General features: G+C 42.5%; 2 protein-coding genes across 2 annotated transcripts in view; both read right to left on the bottom strand.

The window, feature by feature from the left end:
• The window catches only part of LOC143510489 (calcium-activated potassium channel subunit alpha-1-like), a 51,483-nt gene extending 49,514 nt beyond the window's left edge, over positions 1–1,969 (bottom strand). The window contains exon 1 of the mRNA XM_076999884.1: positions 1,790–1,969. The gene's annotated coding sequence lies outside the window, so the exon portion shown is untranslated. The remainder of the gene's footprint in view (positions 1–1,789) is intronic.
• The window catches only part of LOC143509622 (calcium-activated potassium channel subunit alpha-1a-like), a 59,661-nt gene that overhangs the window by 4,321 nt on the left and 30,755 nt on the right, over positions 1–24,585 (bottom strand). The window contains exons 6-18 of the mRNA XM_076998475.1: positions 16,693–16,768; positions 16,022–16,097; positions 15,636–15,806; positions 13,954–14,045; positions 11,641–11,751; positions 8,755–8,860; positions 8,391–8,473; positions 8,174–8,243; positions 4,276–4,431; positions 3,691–3,800; positions 3,535–3,603; positions 2,961–3,149; positions 1,790–1,866 (exon numbers count right to left, since the gene is read on the bottom strand). Coding sequence (XP_076854590.1) covers positions 1,790–1,866; positions 2,961–3,149; positions 3,535–3,603; positions 3,691–3,800; positions 4,276–4,431; positions 8,174–8,243; positions 8,391–8,473; positions 8,755–8,860; positions 11,641–11,751; positions 13,954–14,045; positions 15,636–15,806; positions 16,022–16,097; positions 16,693–16,768 — 1,386 coding nt within the window. The remainder of the gene's footprint in view (positions 1–1,789; positions 1,867–2,960; positions 3,150–3,534; positions 3,604–3,690; positions 3,801–4,275; positions 4,432–8,173; positions 8,244–8,390; positions 8,474–8,754; positions 8,861–11,640; positions 11,752–13,953; positions 14,046–15,635; positions 15,807–16,021; positions 16,098–16,692; positions 16,769–24,585) is intronic.

The following is a 24,585-nucleotide window of genomic DNA, read 5'->3' as shown; positions in this document are numbered from 1 at the left end:
AACAAATGAATATTGTATTTTGTTTCACAAATGTCAAATAAATAAAAGGTGTAGTCCCTACCACATTAAAACAGAAAAATAAATAATTGCACATTAATATAAATTAACATAAATAATAGTAGTGCACTCTGGAATTCACATTTAGAAGTCAAAAAAGGCTAGTGCAAAAAGTGTATTTTAGGTATACTTTAAACTACTTTAAGTAACTAAGTCTTTAAATAACTAAAACTTCTGTATTAGAGAAGAGGTCAGTAGGCTATTCATAGATGATTGATCGGTTGTAGTACAATCACTCTTTGTTTCTCCCTGTATGCTGTCGCACTTACGGCTCTTAAACCAAGAATATGACAAACATTTGCTAGGATACCATAATCGGACACATAATCTTGTATGCTATAATACTAGAAATGGGAATAATCACCAACCTCCTGGAATGTTTTGTACAAATCTGCGTGCCGGTCCTTCAGGTGTTTGGCCAGATTCGTTGTGTTAAGCTAGGTTTATACTTTCGCGAGTGACGGTAGCGTGCGAGTCCGCACACCTCGCGCGACCCTGCTCGAACGGCGGAGGCGTTTATACTTCCCGTGTCTCACATTCTTTGAAGTGTTGTCCGAAACGATATGTGGTAGTAAAGAAACACCTTTCTTTACTACCACATATCCACCTTTCTTTACTACCACACCTTTTCAGGAACATTTACTTGACGAACTTTAATGTTGCTTTGTGTTTCAGTGTGTTTCAGGTTTGAAAAGTGCTGGTATTTAGGTTAAACTGCTTGAAAATGCTTGAAACAAATATCTGTCTGACTGAACAGTTCTCCTGTATCACGTTAATTGTAATTCCAGGACGAAACATGAGAGAACGTGAGCACGTTAAGATTGGGCATTTTGAAAATAAACCACCATTAAATAATGTGATTAAAAAGAGAATCATTTTGAGTATATGTATAAATATTTAACTTAATTAAGTTTAACGTGCTGGGAAATATTGAAATGGCCCTTGACGTACAAGTGCTTGAATTCCACCTTGTAAAGGTGTATGAACCCTGGAAACATGACTTTGTTCGTTGCGGTGCGCACGAAGTTACAAAATTCGAGAGGTGCACGACCTCGCGAATCGACAGCACGCAAGGCCACCACGATTACGTCATTTTTACCTCGCACTGCTCGCGTCGCGTCAAGTATATAAACCAGGCTGTAGCGCCCTTCGTTGAAATGTTCCGAAAGCACCGCTTGCAAACTGGCTTGTTCATGTCCTTCAGTTTTTCATCTGTATCTGCTTCGAATCCAAAATATTTCCACACAGCACTTCTGCTGCTTTCCTTGCTCATTAAGACGAGCTGAGAACACACTGCGTTTGCTTTAGCTGCCATTTTAGCATTACAAACTGTTCTGTGCATTACGGAAGCTTGGGTGGGTCAAACGAGGAAATATCACGACCGGATTTGGTGCACAGATGGCATCCTATCACAGTTCCACACTGTAATTCACTGAGCTCCAGAGAGTGACCCATTCTTTCACAAATGTTTGTAAAAACAGTCTGCATGCCTAGGTGCTTAATTTTATACACCTGTGACCTTGAAATTGATTGGGACACCTGGTTCCGATCATTTGGATGGGTGAGCGAATATGTTTGGCAAAATAGTGTATGTGAGTCGTACAGCCTGTTTTCCATAGTGAGGGGGAATTTACAGTCACAACTTATACTTTATCACATTTTACTTATCACATCTTAGGGCTTGATAAATGTGTTGTTGTAAAAGTGTTACCTGTTAATTCTTAAAACTTACCTCGCTTGCATCCACACTTCTTGACCAATTTGGGGTCTGAGATGTTGTCATGGCAAACCCTACAGTACACTGAGGCCCTGAGGAGAGGAAAATAACATCAGGGTTTTGCTGAAACATTTCACTGAACATAATTTTCTAATCATCTGTTTAATGCGGCACACACAAAAGCAGTGCAGTATTACATGAACACTCCCTCACCCTAGGGCAGGGGTGCCCACAGTTTTCAGCTTGCGAGCTACTTATAAGATGACCAAGTCAGAAAGATCTACCGGGGTGGGGGGGGGCGCACGTAATTTGTTGAGCGGGGTAATGAGCACCCCTGCCCTAGGGCATGTTCATTTATAATTACATGCACACATTTAGCATTCTATAGTGTAGTTCTTTAGAATGTATCATAATGTATGTGTATAGTGTGCTTTAAGTAATGTATTGACCAAATTGAAAGGATTCTTAAAGAAGGCACTAGCATGATCTTCCTCCTTTTCCTAAAGATCTCCACTCTACACAACCACCTCCAGCGTATCCTTCAACTTATTCTGTAATGCATTAATACCCGCATTTAATGAATACCCCTCTGCTACATACCTCTATTGTCTTATATCCTGAATCAGCCTTTATCTATTTTCTGCCAGCTTTTGTTTTTTTTACAACTTTTTATATTCTTTCGGTTATTTTCCATAAATGTGTAGGTTTCGTCATGTATTTGAGACATCAATAAAATAAAACAATCAAAGTAAGAAATTATCCCAAAGGGATGTTTAATCAACACATGTCTAATCATCTTTAGTACATCAACATGTACTTGACAGAGTGGCTTGGTGCTTGATCAAACCAGCCCATCTTAGCAAACTTGACTTTTAGGTGGTAATATTGTTGTTAAATTCACAGAAGTCTAAAATAATTTTCATCAAGGCATTTTCTACAGCAAACAAAACAGTGTGGATGACAAAAATATGATAGATGACTGTGATGTTTTTATTAGTTGAAAGCAGTAAGGTGATAAATAGTCTGACCATTTTTGTACCATCCGTCCATGGAAATGAGCCTGCCGCATTATAGTGTGGAAGCACCCTATATTTGAAACTTGAAACCAACAATAAAGTTTTAGGATTGTCCATTTAGGGCATCTTATTTTAAAAATCTTATTTAAAATGCCATCTGTATCACTGACCATTTTGGTCTCTCCTTTTCACCAGTCTCTCTCTCTGTCTGTCTCTCTGTCTGTCTCTCTGTCTGTCTGTCTGTCTTGCTCTGTCTGTCTTGCTCTCTGTACCTCCTCACTTCTTTGGCATCACTGGCAACAAAGATACCCAGTGTCTTCTCTTCCAACTTCACATTTTTCCCAGGATTAATCATCATGCTGTAACACAGACACAAACTAGTTTAGAGAAATGAACCATTACTGCAAGATTTAGATTACCTTTTGTTTTGTAAATTTGAGTGATACATGAGCCTTTTTGTACTGTGCATTTACATCCACTGCCAATATTAGCAACAGCATCATCAGGATCAATTTAGAGCATCATCTTAGATGATGAACATGGACTGGCAGAGTTTTTATACACCTGCTGATTTCACTATTCCTTTCACAGTAAAGGTTCAAGGGAATGCAGCAGGTCTCACACAATGCAGCTGATATTCACAGCATGGCATGATCAATCCCAAAGTAAACATTTTCTAGAGCTCACATAACTAGGGTAAAGGCACTGAATACACACATTTAAAAAAAGTGCCAGTACACTCACTTGACATTTGTCTCATCAGACTTGAATTCAATGGCAATTAGCAAGAGATTTAGCTTCACAAAGCACAGCCTGCAAAGAAAAGACAGCGAATGTTTCTGAAGGGAAGTTGATAATTAGAAGTGATGTTCTATGTAACAGAATATAATAAATACTTACTCACAAACCTCAGGGAATGATAAACCCGCAAAGGAACTAGATAAGTAATCTGTGTACATTTCTTGGGATACTCCTTCCAGATAATACTTCTGCCATATTTCCTCTTCAAGCTAATGAAAAGAAATGCTTATTTCAAGTGTTTAGTATTTAATTTCAATATAACATTATTTCATATTCAATTTGTGATGATAGAATCCTAAATATTTTATATTTCCCTAAATAAGAGAACCTACGTAATCCACACCACAAGCATTTAACATTTAATCCACATTATAAACATTTAAGTCATATAAGTGGTAGATAAATAAGAACCATTATACCTACACAAATACAAAAAAGTCTTATTCCTGTAACCTGCATATATTTGTTATATTTAAGACAGTACTCAAATAAAATTAATTAAAACAGAACTGCACAGACTCTTTCCAATTATTTGAAAGCACCAGATCACCAGAACCTGTGTATGTGTTACGTACTGTACCTGGTTCTGACCTAGACTGTCAATGGCTATGAACCCAGTTCAGCAGAGTACGTCCTGAGCATGCCCAAATGGGCAACATTTTGGCAAACCTCTGGAGGAAATACCTGAATGGAGGATCTCATGGAGAAAAGGTTGGCCAGCATGGTAGAGAGACCCTGGGCCAGACAGCTCTGGGCAATAAATCCCAGCTTCAGCTCAGCCAGACATATTGCACCATCACCTGCCTTCCAGTTCCAGCTGGGGATGTTCAGCAGGTGAGCCTGGGACCAGAGATGATGCAATTAGCATCAGCTAAACCCGCGCAGGCACACACATTGACATGAACCCACAGGCACATATTATACCCACAAACATGTATGACCATGCCCATACAACCGTGATAATTACTAGTCAAGTACCATAGCCACTGAGCTACCACTGCTCTACTTGTTACTGGTAATTGTACCAGTTTGTGTTTGACATTATGCATCTGCATGTTTTGCATTTGTATTCTCTGTGCTTTGTTTACTTGTTTCATTCTTACCCTGTTTTTCTGTTTGGTTTATTCTGTTAGCCTGCTTGCTTCATACTTTGATTTCTCTGTATTTGGTTTCATTTGTTTCCTACATTTGCAATGTATTCTTGTTTCTTGTTCAGACTTGTTTGATTGATACGAGTGCCTCTCACTTCACTATAAGCTCTGAGCACTATAAGTCTGAAACCTAGTCAGAAAATCATACACTGGATGATGTCTAGACACAAATTAAGCCTGATACTGGAGAGAAAGTTACACTGAAACACATTTAATTGAAGTTTTATTTAATCCCACAGACCATCAGTGTACATGGGTGCGGCGTCAAGGACGAGACACAGATCCTCTTTAGCAGCAAACGTCACTTTAATATAAAGATAAATATAGCGCGTATAGCGTATATACAACAACGAGCACAGGACACTGTGCGAGCGCACATTAAATAGACAAACTACATGAGCCCCACGTGATTACGAGACGAGTCACAGGTGAGACGGATTATCACAAGACATAACCACAACCACGTAGATCCACAGACGCAGACGATGACACGTGGACAACGTAAACACACGCCCAAATGGGAGGGGCCAGGGTCTTCAACGTGACAGACGCCCCCTCCAAGGGCACTACCCGTCCCGGGGTGCCAACAGGACCAAGTGCCCCAAACCCATGACAATGGGCGGATCCGAAGCGTTCAGTCCTGCGTCTGGGAGGTGACCGCCCTCGGTGAAGTCACCGCCACGAACCGCCTAGAACACCCTCCCTGGGAATACAGGGGAAAAGACGTTAGACTAAAACGTCAGCTAAAGCTTTCTTTCAGTGCAAAACTTGGATCACTGGACCAGCATTTCTTAAACTCATTGGCCAGGAACAGTTAAAATGGACATTGTTCAAGATAATGATCCTGATATCAAGCAAAAAACCTTCGTTAATACTGCAGCTGTTGAGCCTATGGAAGAATCTTGTTCCATGAGAAGGCTACTTTCATATTTTTCCAATTGGAAACGCCCGAAACGGGCAGTGGCCTGGCTCTTAAAGTTCAAAGACACACTGAAATACAGATGTGAGGAAGGAAAAAGAACAAACAACGCAGAATCCAAAATCAGTTCCAATGTTGACAAAAAAGGACTGACTAACCAACTTTCGTTGGAGGATCTTAACAAAGCAGAGAAGTGAATCATTGTACTGGTGTAAAGACAACACTTCTCTGACGAAATCTCAGATTTGAGCAATGGGAAATCCATAAAGAAATGCAGTCATCTGCATAAACTGGATGCTGAAATAACATATGGTATCCTTAGAGTAGGTGGTCGGCTGAGCAAATCCGCATTACCTGAAGAGGCAAAACATTCTGCCATTTTACCTAAGAATAGCAACGTTTCAGAACTTGTCTGCCATTATGTACATGAGAAAGTTGGCCATAGCGGTCGAAATCACATGCTGTCCACACTTCAACGACAGTATTGGATTCCTCGTGCAAACTCCTTGGCTAGAAAGATCATCAGAGAATGCATGACATGCCGTCGATGGTATCAGAAACCAGGAGAACAAAAAATGTCAGACCTTTCATCTGATAGACTTTCAACAGACCTACCCCCATTCACTTTGGTCGGAATGGATTACTTTGGACCTATCGAGGTAAAAAGAGGAAGACATACCATTAAAAGATATGGTGTTCTTTTCACGTTTAACATGTCGTGCCATCCACTCAGAAGTGGCTCATACTCTTGACACAGACTTCTGCATCAATGCAATAAGGTTTATTTGTCGAAGGGGACAAGTCAAAGAAATAAGGTCAGATAATGGAACGAACTTCATAGGTGCAAACCGTGAGCTAAAACAGGCCATGCAAAATTTTAATCAAAATACAGTCAATACAACACTTGCACAGGATGGAATAAAATGCACCTTTAACCCACCTTATGGAGCACACCATGGTGGCGTCTGGGAACGTCTTGTACAGCAGATTAAAAGGATCCTGTGTTCGGTCATTAAGCAACAGACAGTTGATGATGAATCTCTCAGCACCATATTTTGTGAAGTTGAGGCTATTCTAAATGATCGATCAATAACACCGTCCAGTGATGACCCACACGATCTTGAGGCATTAACACCAAACCACCTACTGCTGTTGAAAGGGAAACCCACTCTACCACCTGGATTGTTCAATAAACAGGAGACTTACGGAACACGACGGTGAAAACAAGTTAAATACATTAGTGATCTGTTTTGGAAAAGATGGGTTAAAGAGTATCTTCCTTTAATGCAGCTTCGTCAAAAATGGCACAAACCCCGCTGAAGTTTCTCAGTCGGGGATCTAGTCCTAATAGTAGACGATTCAGCCCCTAGAAATTCATGGTGTACATTGGTGAAGGATTGTGGAAACTATGCAAGATGCCAATGGGTTTGTGCGCAGAGTACGTGTTAAAACACAAACTAATGAATTGGAAAGGCCCATCACTAAGTTATGCCTTTTACTCGAGACTGAACATATCTAATTGCTTTTAGTGGTTAAGGTGTATGTGTATTTAGACTTTCAGTCTTGAAAAGTCTTGATATGTATCATTCCTGACTTAAAACCGTGGATGCTTAAATAGAAAAATCAAATGGACAGTCACAAATGAACCTTGAGACCTGTATTTAAATTGAATTGTGTTTTGATATGTGGTAATGATACCTAGATCATTTAGAGAGTGTGCGTTGATCATGCCGGGCTTCTCAGCATTGAACAAATGGACAGAACACATACCGACATGATAGCATCACGCAGTTGCTGCAGATTTGTCAGCTGCACATCCATGATGCGAATCTCCCGTTCCACCAACGTTTTTCCAATCTTCTATTGTCCAATTTTGGTGAGTCTGTGCAAATTGTAGCCTTAGTTTCCTGTTCTTAGCTAACAGGAGTGGCACCCGGTGTGGACTTCTGCTGCTGTAGCCCATCTGCTTCAAGGTTCGACATGTTGTGCATTCAGAGATGCTCTTCCACATGCCTCGGTTGTAATGTATTTTGAGTTACTGTTGCCATTCTATCAGCTCAAACCAGTCTGGCCATTCTCCTCTGACCTCTGGCATCAACAAGGCATTTGTTCCCACATAACTGCCACTCACTGGATATTTTCTCTTTTTCGGTCCATTCTGTGTAAACCCTAGTGATGGTTGTGTGTGAAAATCCCAGTAGATCAGTTGTTTCTGAAATACTTAGACCAGCCCATCTGGCACCAACAACCATGACACATTCAAAGTCACTTAAATCACATTCCTTCCCCATTCTGATGTTTGGTTTGACCTACAGCAAATCGTATTGGCCATGTCGACATTTGCAATAATGAGCAGTTGGACAGATGTACCTAATAAAGTGGCCGGTGAGTGCGTGTATCAATATGTCAGTGTTTAGTGCTGTCTGAAAAAATGTTTTAAGCTAAGATAGGCTTAGGACAGTCCAGTAAAGTCATGTTCTGTGTGAGCACTCTAGTAATGTGACAACCTCACCTTGTTGTGATACTGTAGCATCTGGGTGATGATACGTATGCCTGAATTGTAGTTCTTGACAGATACCACTCTAGAAAACACACATGGAAAGTCAGTAGTAAAAGTCACACAAGAGGATGACCAATATGAGACCCCCCCCCCCCCCCCCCCACACACACACACACAAAAAAAAAACAACTAAAGTCTACATTGTTTATAATTGGTAAGCATCTCTTACCTCATGATATTGGAGGCATCCTCTGCATCAGGGTCTGAAGAGTATTTATTAGCTATAATCAAACAGGCATCTGCTAGTTCAATCTACAATACACAATAAAGAGATATGAAGTTGGTCCAAGATGTGCCACGCTCTGCCTAAGGTCACATACCATAATTGTGTGTGTTCTTACTTGAAGAATTAATTGAGTTGCTCTTTCCCTTAGCCTGTATGCTATCTTAAATGGCTGTCACAATTAAAGTGTTTAAGGCTCTATGTAGTCACACAAAAGCCTTGAGAAAAGCGATTAGCTATTATATAGCCAACAAAGTATTTCCAATTTGTCCGAAAAGTAAAACATTCTATAAAAAACAGACCTCCTTACCTTGACTCGAGCAAGATCGTAGGGATTTAGGACAGAACCCTGGAAGAATACCACCTGAGTAAAGTGCCGTTTGAATAGGGCTTCCAGCTCAAGACTAGGATCAATGCTGTAACAAACAAAACAACAGAGGAATACAGTTGTCGCTGATTACAGTAATGCAGTCGGCATATAATCACAGTGGTCAAAGCAACAACAAAGACTAGTTATTCTCCTATATTTCCTTCTGTACGACCATATCTATCACAGGCACAATATTAAGAATAAATGTCTTCTGGTGTAACCTGTGTTTTGTGCGGTTAACATAGTTACCTCATGGCAAGAGAAGAGTTAAGTGTAGCCTAAGGTGTGAGAGACACTGCTAATCACAGCCAGTCAGAATGTAGAGTTTAGCAACACTCCACCCAGTAACTGCTGATGAAGTGTTTTTAGAGCAACTCAGCATTTTAAGTGGTGCAAGCTGTTGTACCATGAATCTTCAGTGCTTGAAGAACTTCAGTTGATGGAACATCTAACAGATAGATGGCAAGCCACCCAGGAGTTTAAACATGTACTGGTGAGGTAGATGGACTGCCAATTAGAAACTCCTTATTTTCTCTGTTGTGACACAGACCAGTATTTTCCTCATGTTATAGTATTGTTGATGCTAATTTTAAGTTTATTTTGGATTTTTATATTACTGAACCATAACCTTGAGTTGTCAAAAACAACTAAGGATAATATTACTCAAATCTATAGAACTATTAAAGTATAAAACACACCTAAATAAGGATAATTTGTCAGATTTTAAATCTACAGATCTATTAAACATGAATGCACCTAATTAGGTAATAATAACCAAATGATTGTAGGCCAACTGAATTGAGGCAAAGGGGTGAAAACACAACACATAATGTTCTTGATTTCCTTTCTTTAACCATCCTTGTGTGCCCATTTCCCTCATTCAATAAGTAATTAATTAATTCATAATGATGCCTCTAGCGCTTGCTGTTATACACTGCTCAAAAAAATAAAGGGAACACTCAAATAACACATCCTAGATCTGAATGAATGAAATATTCTCATTGAGTACTTTGTTCTGTACAAAGTTGAATGCGCTGACAACAAAATCACACAAAAATCATCAATGGAAATCAAATTTATTAACCAATAGAGGCCTGGATTTGGAGCCACACAAAAATAAAGGGGAAAAACACACTACAGGCTGATCCAACTTTGATGTAATGTCCTTAAAACAAGTCAAAATGAGGCTCAGTATTGTGTGTGGCCTCCACGTGCCTGTATGACCTCCCTATAATGCCTGGGCATTCTCCTGATGAGGTGGCGGATGGTCTCCTGAGGGATCTCCTCCCAGACCTGGACTAAAGCATCCGCCAACTCCTGGACAGTCTGTGGTGCAACGTGATGTTGGTGCATGGAGCGAGACATGATGTCCCAGATGTGCTCAATCGGATTCAGGTCTGGGGAAAGGGCGGGCCAGTCCATAGCTTCAATGCCTTCATCTTGCAGGAACTGCTGACACACTCCAGCCACATGAGGTCTAGCATTGTCCTGCATTAGGAGGAACCGCAACAGCATATGGTCTCACAAGGGGTCTGAGGATCTCATCTCGGTACCTAATGGCAGTCAGGCTACCTCTGGTGAGCACATGGAGGTCTGTGCGGCCCTACAAAGAAATGCCACCCCACACCATTACTGACCCACTGCCAAACCGGTCATGCTGAAGGATGTTGCAGGCAGCAGATCGCTCTCCACGGCATCTCCAGACTCGGTCACGTCTGTCACATGTGCTCAGTGTGAACCTGCTTTCATCTGTGAAGAGCACAAGGCGCCAGTGGCAAATTTGCCAATCCTGGTGTTCTCTGGCAAATGCCAAGCATCCTGCATGGTGTTGGGCTGTGAGCACCACCCCCATCTGTGGACTTCGGGACCTCATACCATCCTCATGGAGTCGGTTTCTAACCGTTTGTGCAGACACATGCACATTTGTGGCCTGCTGGAGGTCATTTTGCAGGGCTCTGGCAGTGCTCCTCCTGTTCCTTCTTGCACAAAGGCGGAGGTAGCGGTCCTGCTGCTGGGTTTTTGCCCTCCTACGGCCTCCTCCACATCTCCTGGTGTACTGGCCTGTCTCCTGGTAGCGCCTCCAGACTCTGGACACTATGCTGACAGACACAGCAAACCTTCTTGCCACAGCTCGCATTGATGTGCCATCCTGGATGAGCTGCACTACCTGAGCCACTTGTGTGGGTTGTAGAGTCCGTCTCATGCTAACACAAGTGTGAAAGGACCACCAACATTCAAAAGTGACCAAAACATCAGCCAGAAAGCGTAGGTACTGAGAAGTGGTCTGTGGTCCCCACCTGCAGAACCACTTCTTTATAGGGGGGGTCTTGCTAATTGCCTCTCATTTCTGCCTGTTGTCTATTCCATTTGCACAACAGCAGGTGAAATTGATTCACAGTGCTGCTTCCTAACTGAACAGGTTGGTTTCACAGAAGTGTGGTTGACAGTTATATTGTGTTGTTTAAGTGTTCCCTTTATTTTTTGAGCAGTGTACATGTCTGCACCTCCCTAATGAACCTAGTATAACTGGTCCCCTGTGTCATTGAGGCTTTTGTTGGTATGCTCAGCCAGACTGCTTAAGTTAAGGCAGGTACCTCTCCAGTCTACACCTGCAGAGAGGTGTTATACTGTGTTATACACGTGTTTATTTTATTTCTTTGGAATTAAAATTGTATGTATTTGGTTTTATTTTGAAAAGACTTAGTATTTACAACTTATAACAAATGCAACAGCTCTTGTTATAATAGTATACATAATCATATAGTAGCCACAATATCTAACTAAGTTTTTCAGGGATTTTCTTTTAGACTTCAACACAGTACTTACTGATGGAGAAAAACTATTTCTACATTAACATCATCCCTGTCCTCGTGTAGGAAGTCTTTCAGGAAGTTGGAAACACTTTCCAATGTAATATTGCCACACACCACAATATGCCTGGGAAACAGAATTCATAAACAATTATGTGACATACAGTAGTCAACAACACCAACCTGCTTTCAAAAATATTACAATTCAGTTACTCCAGTGACTCACATTAGCTACTTTTCTGCCATTCACTCTGTATTTAAAAAAAAAAAGTTTTTGTAACTTAGAATTGTTACAGCTATTGCTGTTTTTAGGATGTCTGTGGGTTGGCTGTTATGGTTTGTCTAGAAGATGGCATAATGATGGACAGACAATTATAATTCATTAAGGCTGAATAAGGCCCGGGGTTAAAAGCTCGCCTCAAGTTTATAATGGTGGTCTGTGGTGTCTTGACTGGTAGGTTCCACACGGTCATGGGTGACGCTGGTTGTGATTTTTTATGCTTTCCAAATCTAGGCATTGCAAGTTAAGATGTGTTCAGTGGTTCTTAAAAGGGCATTATGAGAGAGTTCTGATATAGTGATTTGTTTCCTTATCTAGGATTTAATTAACCATGCTTATATAGAGCATTATGAGAAGTAATGTTTGTAAGCTTTTGACTAAATATAAATTGGGGAATAAATTGTATATAATGTTTTGTTTATATTTTTGTGTTCTTTTGTTGGAGCTGAAGGGGTGAGTTGCCTTGTTCTTTTGCCTTTTTCCTGTTTATGTTTTGTAGGTAGGTAGGAAGTGTCACGGAAGAGCTCCGGACCCCTCCTTTTGGGCGTGTGTTCATGTCGTCTACATCTGGTTATGTCCGGGTATGTATTTCCGTGGGTGTGGTTGTATGTGATCGGTCTCACCTGTGGCTCGTCTAGTGATCACTTGGGGCTTATGTAGTTCATCTATTTAATGTGTGTTCGCACAACGTCCCATGCTTGTCTTTGTCAGATGCCAATGTACGTTTCGTGTTTAAAATTTGAGTTACTGTGCGCTATCCGCACTAGACTTAACGTGTGTCTAATAAACGTTTGTGTGTGCCAACGCTACTTTCCTCGTTGTGCCTGCCTCCCTCAGGGTTACAGGAAGTTATATTTTATGTTGTAGGAACTTTATTTTTGAGGGGTGGAATGCCTTTGGTTTGTGTTGGCTTGGGCCCACTCTGAGGCTGTTGCTCCAAATTTGTAAAAATATGTTCACTATTCTACTCTTACAGTCAGAGTAGGCAGTCAGTTAGTAACTGTTTACTGCCATTGCAGTCTTATTAAATACAATGATTATGTTGTCATATGTTAGGGTGCATTTTTACAGCCTCCCATAAATTCTATGCATATTATGCAATGTTCAAACCTGGAAGAAATATGCGTAAAATGCATATGAAACACAAACAAAATGGGCTAGTCAGTGTTTGGTCTGCCTTAGGAATATTCTTGTCATTTTAGCTATATTAGTACTAGAGCTCCTCCATGCTCCTCTGTTAAATTCATTTGAATAATAAATATGGATAATGGCCCTCTAATCGCTGGCAAAAGGAGCGGTGATGTCCTGGAGATCCTGTAATTTCAGTCTTTCCAGTGTTAAATCCATTTGATTTACAGTGTATCACAAAAGTGAGTACACCTCTGACATTTCTGCAGATTCTGCAGAGTTGTTTTTCAGGAGCTGGGCTTGGTCCCTTAGTTCCAGTGAAAGGAACTCTGAATGCTTCAGCATACCAAGACAATTCCATGCTCCCAACTTTGTGGGAACAGTTTGGAGCTGGCCCCTTTTTCTTCCAACATAACTGCACCAGTGCACAAAGCAAGGTTCTGAAAGAATGGTTAAAAATCCCCATAAACACACTCCTAAACCTCGTGGACAGCTTTCACAGAAGAGTTGAAGCTGTTGTAGCTGCAAAGGGTGGACCAACGTCATATTGAACCCTATGGATTAGGAATTGGATGTCACTTAAGCTCATATCTGAGTCAAGGAAGGTGAGCAAAAACTTTTGAGAATATAGTGTATTTTATAACGCTAATAGCCAAGGTAAACTCAAAAGGTCAGGTTTCATGTCAAATCCGACCTAGCAACCGATGGTGGCACACCCAACTCAAAATAAGCTAACAGACCTGTGCCATTTCATCAACACCTCAGATATAGAGATTTGACTTTTGGGAGCAGCATCACAGAGTACAGAAGGAGGAGATTTCTCATTGAGCTTCTTAACCAGCATTTTACGATCAGCATTTGGCAAAGAGACTGAGCCACTTATGTGCACTAGAAACATTTTGTCAGATCAGCATGACTTACTTTTTGCCTGGGGTCATGATATAAGTCCCTCCATATTTTGGCCGACTAAGGAGGATAGCAGCGATTTCTGGCACGTAGCGAGCAAACATGGCCTACATGCACAAGACACAGAGACACAGAGGCATGAAGGCAGGGTTTTTAAATGTAAAGATGGAGGAATCTTAAGTGAAGCAAATAAATGTCATATTGCACAGGAGCAGCACACCTCAAGAGCCATGTTTAGTCCAAGAAACACTCATGCAAGGGCTGAATGGATTGAAGTGCCTGATTAGCTGCACAAAAATTATACCCATTCCATACAATGAATAAAAACTCAGCCATTCAAAACAAACAGACGTCCAATAGTGGTGTTCTGAGCATATCAATTTGCTTTCTCTGGAGCACCCATCAACAGCTGTCCAACTCTAGACCCACAACGAAGGGCGGGACCAGAACACGGGGCTGCCATCACCAGGCAAGTCCAGGATACCCCCCCGAGGAGGAGCTTGCCAATTGGCCATTCTAAAACACCTTCCCTGGGAACACGGAGGAGAGCAAGGATGAGATTAACATGGGGGAGTACAAGGACAGGACAAAGATAGTCACAGGAACAAACACCAGGGTAGACGACAGTAGGGGCACTAAAGGAAACAAAGGGTTAGGCACACACATACACACACACACACACACACACACACAAGCACAGATACAGGGACAGCAATGAAGGGGCTCCCAAGGCGCCACGCATTGAGCCCTGCGTTAGGCAAGATTGGCAATCCTGGAAGAGCAGGTGCCAGAAGGTTGCAGCCCAGCTTTTGAGGAAGCACCCACCGAAACTCCTTGTGGTATGCTCACTGGCCTTGGCTTAAACCCCCCCACAACCCCCGAAGGCCTCATGCTCGGTGTTAGCTTCTTGGCCCTGGGTACCGTCCTCCTCGCGGAACGCATTTTCACAGGGAGCGCACCTTATGCATGTTGGCGGGGTGGTGCCCCCATGCGGGACTCATCTCCACTTCCCAGGGGGAAGACACACTCTCTGCTGTACTCACTTCCCTCCTCAGCATGCTGAGTCAGCTCAGACTTCCCCTCTGACTCGGAGAGGGAGCACAACCCCACAGCATCTACCCCTCCCACCACGAGGGCTGAAGACTTCCTCAGGGGAGCCTCCCCAGTCTGTTAAGGAGGAGTCTGATAGCTGGCTGGCTAGCTTCCTCTCTGAATGAGCAGCAAAGTCCCTACAGAAGCTAGCCAACCTCGGTAAGTACTTAAAAAACTCCAGAGTTCTGGAGCCAGAACTCCAATATGCAGTGGCGGACTTAGCAATTTGGGGGATCAAGTCGAATTTAGCTAGGGGGCCCATCAACATTAATATGTGAGAAATAAGTTAGCTAGTCAGGGGGCCCCTACAGTGGGCTGCAGTGGGAGGGGCCCAAGGCAATTGCCTAGCAATGCCTCTATGCAAAGACCGCCTCTGCCAATATGATCGGAACCTCCCAACATTCCTGCCATGTTTGCCGTTCGGTATCCTGGTTGGTCAGACGTTCTGTAATACTGCGAGTTCATTGACTGTCTATTAATAAATGTTCACTTTGTATTGAATGGGTATAAAGCTTTAAGTACATTTAAAGACAAATTTAGGAAATCTGCAAAAACAGAGAAAATGCCTTGAGACCTAGCAGGGAGGACAAAGAATTGCGTTTTACCAAACCACCGAGGATGAAAAACACCATGAAAATGCGCCCAATGTCCGTTTGAGCACAGATATCGCCATATCCCACCATGGACATGGTTACCATAAGCAGATACACACATTCCCAGTAGCTAAGTGGCTGGGAATTTTCAAAGTTTTTCCAAGGATCCCCTGAGTTTTCCACCTGGAACATAAACACTTTGAATGTTGCTTGAAACACAATTTTCATTTCACCTATATTAACTTGTTTGATTTATAGTGCAATAAAAAGAAACAATCAGTTTTAGTACACTGCATGTGAATATACTGCAAAGTTGAGTTTTGCAGTGGGAGAGTGTGTCAATTCTGGAAAACTGGCCAAAGCTGACTAGCTCCACTATTTCCTCTTCATGAACTTACCAGGTGTAGAAAGCCTGCACCAGTTAGCCATGTGCTTAAGAAGACTGAGCACAAGTTCATCAACTTTATGGAATCCCTACAGAAGGTAAAATCAAAAGGATCAGTGAATGTTCCCTGTCTAATCTCACAGAGAGAAGAGGTCATCTATTTAATTCAAAACAGCTGTCAAGCAGTTCTGAGGGTTTTTTACCAAATCATCTATACATAGATACAATCCTTGGTTCTGTACATATAAATTGTCAAAACTGCAGGTTTCCAGAGAAATAGGTCAGCAGTCCTTCATTAGCTGTTCAAATGTTGAAAAAACACTGTGTACTTCACTGCAATTTTGATTATATTTATATAGTTTTCTACACTAAACAGCAATATATAGAGAGAGAGATGACTGGTAAAATCTGGTAGACAAGTCATCAATCAAGTTATTATCAATCAAATTTTCATCAAAGGGGAAGAGTTGTATTGTCTTTCAGACAGATTCTAACAAAAGCACACCTTATTATTGTTATTATTAATATATTATATTTATATTCAACATTTTGACAGAAATGTACCAATTTCTTTAATTCATGAAATGCTGTAATTGTCCATAGTCAAGATTTCAAGTTTGTTATATTCTTAATTCAAGACTTGTGTATTTAGCACATGCACAGCAAAGCAAAGCATGCTCTTACCTAGTTTGCACAACATTTAAAAACTGTAAGATTTCCGAGATCTGTATCAATCTTAAGGCCCTTAAAAAACGCATGCCTGCATGGAAAGGCAAAAAGCACATGAAGCACAAACTCAGCCGTCATATAACAAAGCACAATCAGCTCCCACACTGTGCAAATGAGGATGCTAATGAGGATGTGGGGATGAGGATGCTAATTCCAGTTATTTCCCAAAAAAATCTCAAAGTTTCAATCTGTCAGCCACAGCTTTTCTGCTCACATATATAGTAAAAACCAGTTACCGGGAGGCGCTGCTGAGCATCAATGGAGTAGAACGTGAGTTTGGAAGCTCCTGCCGATTTCGATTAAAATTGTTATTTTTTCTGCGCTGTTTAGTTACATAAATATTACTACTTGGCTCTGCAGTGATCTGTGTTGCTGTATAGTCACTTTAATTTTAATAATATGGCCGGCAAAGCTACAAAAACGTGCAACACTATTCAGACACAACTACGGCCCACTACCTGTACTGAGTCCTCAACCTCGAGTGACTCTCTGACCACACCTGAGGTCACTCCTTCCCACTCAGGGATCGACATGGATAGCCTCAAGCTGGAGTTACTCGCCTCTTTGAGAAGCGAGATTGCCGAAATTTTTAAAAAGGAATTGCGTGAAGTACTCGGGGAACAATTGGCTACGATACAACTGGACTTACGATCTGTGAACGATCAACTCACCAAGGATAGAGTGGTTGTTGACACTTCTATAACGGAGATAAAAGGTTTGGTGGGTCAGATGGGGCATGGGCTCACTGTGTGTTCCGATGATATCACCGAAATGAAAAATGCAATCGTGTCCCTCATAGCCAAAGTTACAACACTGGAAGAAAGTGTGAAGACTTGGAGTCCAGGTCGCGGTGGAATAATGTTCGTATTCTGGGTGTTCCGGAGGGTCCCGACTGAAGCTCTACTGCGTCGGTAGCCACTTTATTAAAGGAAGCGTTCGGTCTGGAGAAGGAGCCACTTCTGGACCGGTCCCATCGGTCTCTACAACCCAAACCCAAGCCTCACGATCGTCCACGAGCAGTGATCTGTAGATTTCATTATCACAGTGATTGTGTGGACATTCTTTGCCGAGCTAAAGAACTCTGACAAATTAAAGTTAAAGACTTTGGGTGTATTTTTGTTTAGGGGGTTCTTGAGGGTATCTCATCTCGGCTTTTTTCGATCAACTACATCTTTTTAGTTTTCTTTATTGTAATGGTTAGTGGCAATATGGATCCCAGCTCTGCTGGGTCAGGCACACCTCTCAGGTTTATCAGCTGGAATATTAGAGGTATGGGCAACCCTGTCAAGAGAACAAAGGTTTTTTCGCACTTGAAATGTTAAAATTCTGATCTGGTTTTTCTACAGGAGACACACCTTCGCAATACTGATCATTACAGGTTACATTGCCCCTGGGCAGGTCAGGTCTTCCACTCAAGTAGTGTAATGTAGTGTTGTGGCGAGTAGTGTAAAATGGAAACAAATTATGTCGCAATCGATTCTTAATGTTTACCTACTCCCGCGGTAGCCCAACTAAAATGTAGCCCAAAAAACAACACTGTTGGTTCGTCGTTCAAATTCAGGCACGAAGTCAGAAGGCGGGCCAAATTATTTATCAACCAGCGGGCCGCAACGGAGGCAAATGGTCCGCGGGCCGTATGTTGTGCACCCCTGTCTTAGCGGATAGGAATGGCAGGTATGTCATAGTTGCTGGTACGTTAATGCAAAAGAGGGTTTTGTTGGTAAATATGTATGCCCCAAATTTTAATAATGTTGAATTTGCTAATAGGTTACCAGCCCAAATCCCTTTCTTAAATACTCATTTGTTGATTTTCGGAGGGGATCTAAATTGTGTTTTTGATCCAATTCTAGATCGGTCCAATCCTCCTAATATGTCTCGTTCTGCCATGTCTACAGCTTTTTCTGATTTTATGAAGGAAAATGGGCTTGTTGATCAGTGGAGAATTCGTAACCAGTGATGTCAGTAACGCATTACTAAGTAACGCGTTACTCTAATCTTACCACTTTTTTCGGTAACGAGTAATATAACGCGCTACTATTTCCAGTCCAGTAATCAGATTAAAGTTACTTATCCAAATAACTGTGCGTTACTATTTATATTTTCCCTAGTAAAATATATATTTTTGCTTTCTTCTTGGCTCAGTTCTACTTTTGCGTCTGACCGTAGCGCTCGACTCCGCACGCTGCGCGCGACCCTGTGAGAGCGCGAGCACGTTTTACAAGTCATTTTTTGCAGTGTCCTCCCGTAACGATATGTGGTAGTATAAAGAAACACCCCTCAAAAACAGGGGAAGGAACATTTACCTGATGAATTTTAATGTTGCTTTGTGTTCCACGTTTGAAAAGTGCTGGAATTTTGACTAACGTCACCTACTTTAAAATGCTTGAAATTGTAATGGTATTTCGTTTCACAAGCTGTCTGACTGAACTGGGGTGGGTTTTCCGAAACGTTCGTAGCTTCATACGAGGTTACGAAGTACTTGGCGCTACGAACGTTTCGGGAAACCCACCCCAGTTCGCTTGTATTACGTTTACAAATAAATTTACAAATAATACCACGCAGCTACACACACGTAATCAGGAGATACTATAGCGACTCCTACTCCTCACGGCGAGTCTTGCCCTTTAAGTGACGCTGGGGGGGACGGCGCGCGCCAGGGTTGCGTTATCAATAAAGTTTCCCTCCTCGGGATTTTTGGATTAAGCAGTTTCTGCCTCGGTTACCGAACCTGCTTCAATACATTGTTACTGTTAAAAATGCACAAAATTTTATTTTGCTGCTGAATGTAACTACTAAAGTAACTTGTAATCTAACGTAGTTACTTTTAAAATCAAGTAATATGTAACGTAACTAAGATACTTTTAAAAGGAGTAATCAGTAATCAGTAATCGGATTACTTTCTCAAGGTAACTTAGCCATCACTGTTCGTAACCCCTCTACCCAAAACATTTCTTTTTTTTTCTCATGTGCATCACTTATATTCTAGGATTGATTACTTTTTTATCGATAGCACACTTAATTCTTGTGTAAGTTCTATTGACTACTCATGTATTATAATATCTGACCATTCTCCCTTAATATTAGATTTACAAATTTCTACCCATAAGCGTAGCCCACCACATTGGAGATTTAATTCTCTTCTTTTGGCAGATAAAGTATTTTGTGAATTCATTTCCAACTCCATCGATGATTTTTTTTATTACAATCAAAACGACTCCACTTCATATTCATTACTTTGTGATACCCTTAAGTGTTTTCTGAGAGGCCAAATTATTTCCTACTCTGCTCTTTTGGATAAAAAGCTCAATGTTAGGCTTAATAAACTTACATCTGCAAGCACAGTCGTGGCTCCTATTATGAACATGGTGATAAGGCGGGTCGTCTGCTGGCACATCATCTACGTAGGCATGCCACTTCTCGTTTGATTCCCAGCATTAAAAACATGCAGGGGGTTCTTACTACAGACCCCTTGGAAATGAATGCCACCTTTAAATCCTTTTATTCATCATTATATAAATCTGAATCCTCTTCCAACAACATAAATTTACACCGATTTCTTCAGAATCTTTCAAACCCTGTTGTCGAGCCAGGTGCAGCGCGGCTGGCAGATGCACCGAGCGGGCCGCGTGGGAGATCCCCTTCGGTCTCCATCTCCTCCTCTTCTCTCCGGCTCTACTCCATGGACTGCTCTGAGCTGCCACCCCGGGAGCAGTCCATCCTCTCTCCTCCGGAGCGATCGGAGGGTGGACTCCCTTTAACAGTCCCAACAGATCTCTCAGAGGGGGGCGGACTGTCCTCTTCCCCCGTGTAGGAGTCCTCCTCCACCTCACCATAGTCAGCGGTGAGCGCGGAGCACTCTGACGGAGAGTAGTCCTCCTCATCTTCGTCCTGCTTCCTCCTCCCTACCTTCCTCTACGGTGGGAGAGGGACCTACGGGCGGAAGGAGGTAGTCTTCCTCCTCCTCATCGCAGTCGACAAAGATGGAGGGTAGGCTTCCTCCTCCTCCCCACCGTAGTCGACGGTGGAGGCGTCGCATATTGACGGGGGGTAGCTCTCCTCGTCGTCTTCCTGCTCCTCCTCCTCAGAGTCCCTCTCCCCGAACTCGCTCTCTGGGGTGGACTCGGTGGCACCGATGATGCACGAGCCCACCCTCAGAGGCGAGAGGGTGCGGGAAGGAGGAGAGTGACGCTCCCTCCAAATTCGCACCGCACCCTGGTGGAGGGTCTCCGCCAGCTCGGGGTCCCTGCTCTCAAGCCTCCGGGAGGCTGGTAGGCACACACCGGGTCCTTATCCAGCTCCTCGGCCGTCGGTGTGGCTTGGTGGCACGGGGAGATCTTCTCCTCAAGCTCGCCTTCTGGTGTCGTCCCTGACCCGTAGAACTCGGGGGCGCTTACACTTATGGACGAGATTCCCCGGGAAGGCGAGGGGTGCCTCTCCCGCCATACTCGGATTGCTGTCTGGCGGTACTCCCTTGCCAACTCGGGAATAGAGGTCTGCCGAGCCGCACCCAGCAAATAGGAGCACTCGGGGTCCCGCTTCAGCTGCGCCAGAGTCGGCGTGGAGTCGCGGCGTGGGGGGGAGGAAGACGTGTGGTGATGTCTGGGCTTCTTGCCCTTCTTTGGCCGGGTCTTGTAGCCTGGCATGGTTGGTGTCTCAGACGGCTCGTCGTTCTGTGACGGTGGGTGCGGCGTGAAGGACGAGACACAGAATCCCTCGATGGCAGCAAACGTCACTTTTAATATCCACAAAGATTGCGCAATAGCGCACGGAGAACAGTAACACAGACACGACAACGTGTAGACTTTAGACAACGACGACCACAGGACACTGTGCGAGCGCACATTAAATAGACAAACCACATTAGCCCCACGTGATTACGAGACGAATCACAGGTGAGACGGATTATCACACGACATAACCATAACCACGTAGATCCACAGACGCAGACGATGCACGTGGACAACGTAAACACACGCCCAAAAGGGAGGGGCCGGGGTCCTCAACGTGACACCGACCTTCCTTTTAATTTTAGTCCCTCTGGGTTTAAATATTTGGGTATTAACGTGACTCGTTCTTTAGCTAGCCTGGCACCTGCCAATTTCACTCCTCTGGTCTCTAGGATTATATCTGATTTTCAAAGATGGTGCAATCTTCCTCTTTCACTGGCTGGCAGGATCAATGTTGTAAAAATGAACGTTCTACCCAAATTTCTGTTTTTGTTCCAATCTATCCATCTTTTCTTGCCCAAACATTTTTTTACTTCATTGGATAAAATTATTCAGTCTTTCATTTGGGATGGGAAGTCTCCTAGGATCAGTAAAGCGACACTGCAGAGATGCAGACTTAGTGGTGGACTTGCATTATCTAATGTTCTGTCTTATTATTGGGCTGCTCACATTCATAAACTCTGTTATTTGTTAAAATACCCGCAATATGCTTGGTGTAAAATGGAGTCATCATCCTCTAAGAGATCCTCTTTAATTTATTCTTCTTTACCAATAAAGCCCTCCTTATATACTGATAATGTTCTACTACTTAACACACTCAAGATCTGGTATCAGTTTAGGCGACACTTTAAATTCATCGCAGCATCTTCCTTGGGTCCTTTAGATAAAAACCACTTATTTCCTCCATCACTTTCAGACTCAGCGTTTACATTATGGACTGACAAGGGGATTACACAGTTTAAACATTTATATGTAGACGGTGTCTTTGATAACTTTTTATCTCACTGTGGCCTCCCTGGTACTCATCTATTTCGCTATTTTCAAATTCGTACCTTTGTGTCCAAAAATTTCCCAAATTATCTCTTCTTGCCTCCTGAGCAATGCTGGGAAAATCGATGCCATGGCTCCTCTTGTCATCTTAGCCATATGTTTTATATTTGTCCTGTCTTGAAAAACTTTTGGGCTCGGTATTTCTCATTCATGTCAACTGTTCTTGGGGTGAATCTTCAGCCTTGCCCCTTGATTGCCATATTTGGAATCACCGACCCCTCACTCGTTCTTAACTCTGTACATAAGGACATCATCGCCTTCACATCCCTACTAGCTAGATGTCTTTTACTGCTTCAGTGGAAGTCTAGCACATCTCCCTCTATTTCCCATTGGCTCAGGGACGTTATGTCATTTCTGAAATTGGAAAAAATCAAATACACATTGAGAGGATGTACAGCCAAATTTTACCACAAGTGGCAGCCTTTTATTTCCTATTTCACTAATCTCACAGTTTTACCCAATTGAATGTGTGCTCTTTTTTTGTGTGTGCCTTCAATGTTGCACTTCTTTGTAAATATGTTGGTGTGACGCTCGATAAGGAGGCACGACGAACGTTGGACTGTGCAACGAATAACGTTTTATTGTGAACACATACACATGAAGCTCCGTGCAGAGTGCGAAGAGAAAGCACACCTCTCACACAGGCACGGAACTTTAGACAAAGACGAGCACAAGACACTGCGCGAACGCACATTAAATAGGTGATTAACACAGACCCTCGTGATCTCGAGACAAGGCACAGGTGATACTACGAACACGCTCACGGACAACCCACACCCACGGAAGTACTAATATGGACATAACAGCACGCAGACAACATAGCGGCACGCCCACAGGGAAGGGTCCGGGACTGTCACCGTAACAGTTGGTTGGTCTTCCAAACAGGAAGAATAGGCCACCCATACTCAAATAGCGGGCCCACGGGCTATCTATTTCTGGCCCGTGAGCTGTTTTGAAAAGCGCGTTATGTGCTCTTATTTTGAAATCGCGCACCGTGATCTCAAGACGATGCCGGGGATTGCCTTTATGCAAACAAACATGTAGCAGACACCACCCCCCCCCCCTCGTCAGTTTACGTTCGATTTTACCAGCTTCACCCTTCATACACACCTCCACTCTCAGAGAAACCAAAGACTCAGAGCTCATAAATAACTTCCCTCAGAGAAAGCAGTGACTCAGAACTCATGAGGCGCCCTTCCCCTGAAGAAAGCACTGTCTCAGAATACAATACCCCACAGGTATGAGCTTCCACTCTCAGAGAAAGTGTATACTCAGATTCATAGTACATCAACAAGTACAAGTCTCCACCCTCAGAGATGGCATCAACTCAGCTCGCAGCTGCTACATTTTATTTCTCAGACATAGTGCCAAATCAGAGCTCACACACAGCTACTAGGCTACTCCCTTACAGAAAGCACAGACACAGAGCTACTAGGCTCAGCACAAGCTACAAACACTCCATGTGTTTCCAGTCAGTGTCCATTCTGGCTTGGGCTCCTTTCAGCAGTGTCCAGTTATCAATTACCTGCTTCCACTTAAACTGGCGCCCAGTGGGCCAAAGTACAAAGGACTGCAGAACAGATGGCTCACTGGGGATCAGGCATCTATGTCATAGCTACTTTCTAATTATTTAAAATTTTAAGTAAAATGAATAGCGTTTGGTAGCGATTAATCTGTTCCTTATACAAATAATGTGTTTACCTTTCTAGGGATGTGCAGAAAACTCATTATTTATATTTACCGAAGCAGCAAAATCATTTCTATTTGAATTCAAAGAAAAGTGACAAAAATAACTATTATATTTCCAATTTTAGGATATTGAACTTCAGGTATTAAAAATCATAATTGTTTCCATGTTGGAAAATGGGGTTTGGTGACTGCAAATGTGTGGCAAAAATACACTGCAAAGTATGGAAGTAACATACCTAGAAAACTAGCTAAGAGTCAATTGTAATGGCAGATGTTTCACAGACAATGCAGGTAACTAAGTATAGATGTTATCTACAAACAGGAAAGTAGTCTAACAGGTAAGGCAAATATCTAAATCCTTGTCAATGCAATTCCAAACATT

The sequence above is a fragment of the Brachyhypopomus gauderio genome, chromosome 3 (assembly GCF_052324685.1).
Source record: "Brachyhypopomus gauderio isolate BG-103 chromosome 3, BGAUD_0.2, whole genome shotgun sequence".
NCBI classification, from domain to species: Eukaryota; Metazoa; Chordata; class Actinopteri; order Gymnotiformes; family Hypopomidae; genus Brachyhypopomus; species Brachyhypopomus gauderio.
The sequence above is the reverse complement of the archived record's forward strand: the minus strand, read 5'-3'. Positions and strand labels throughout refer to the sequence as shown.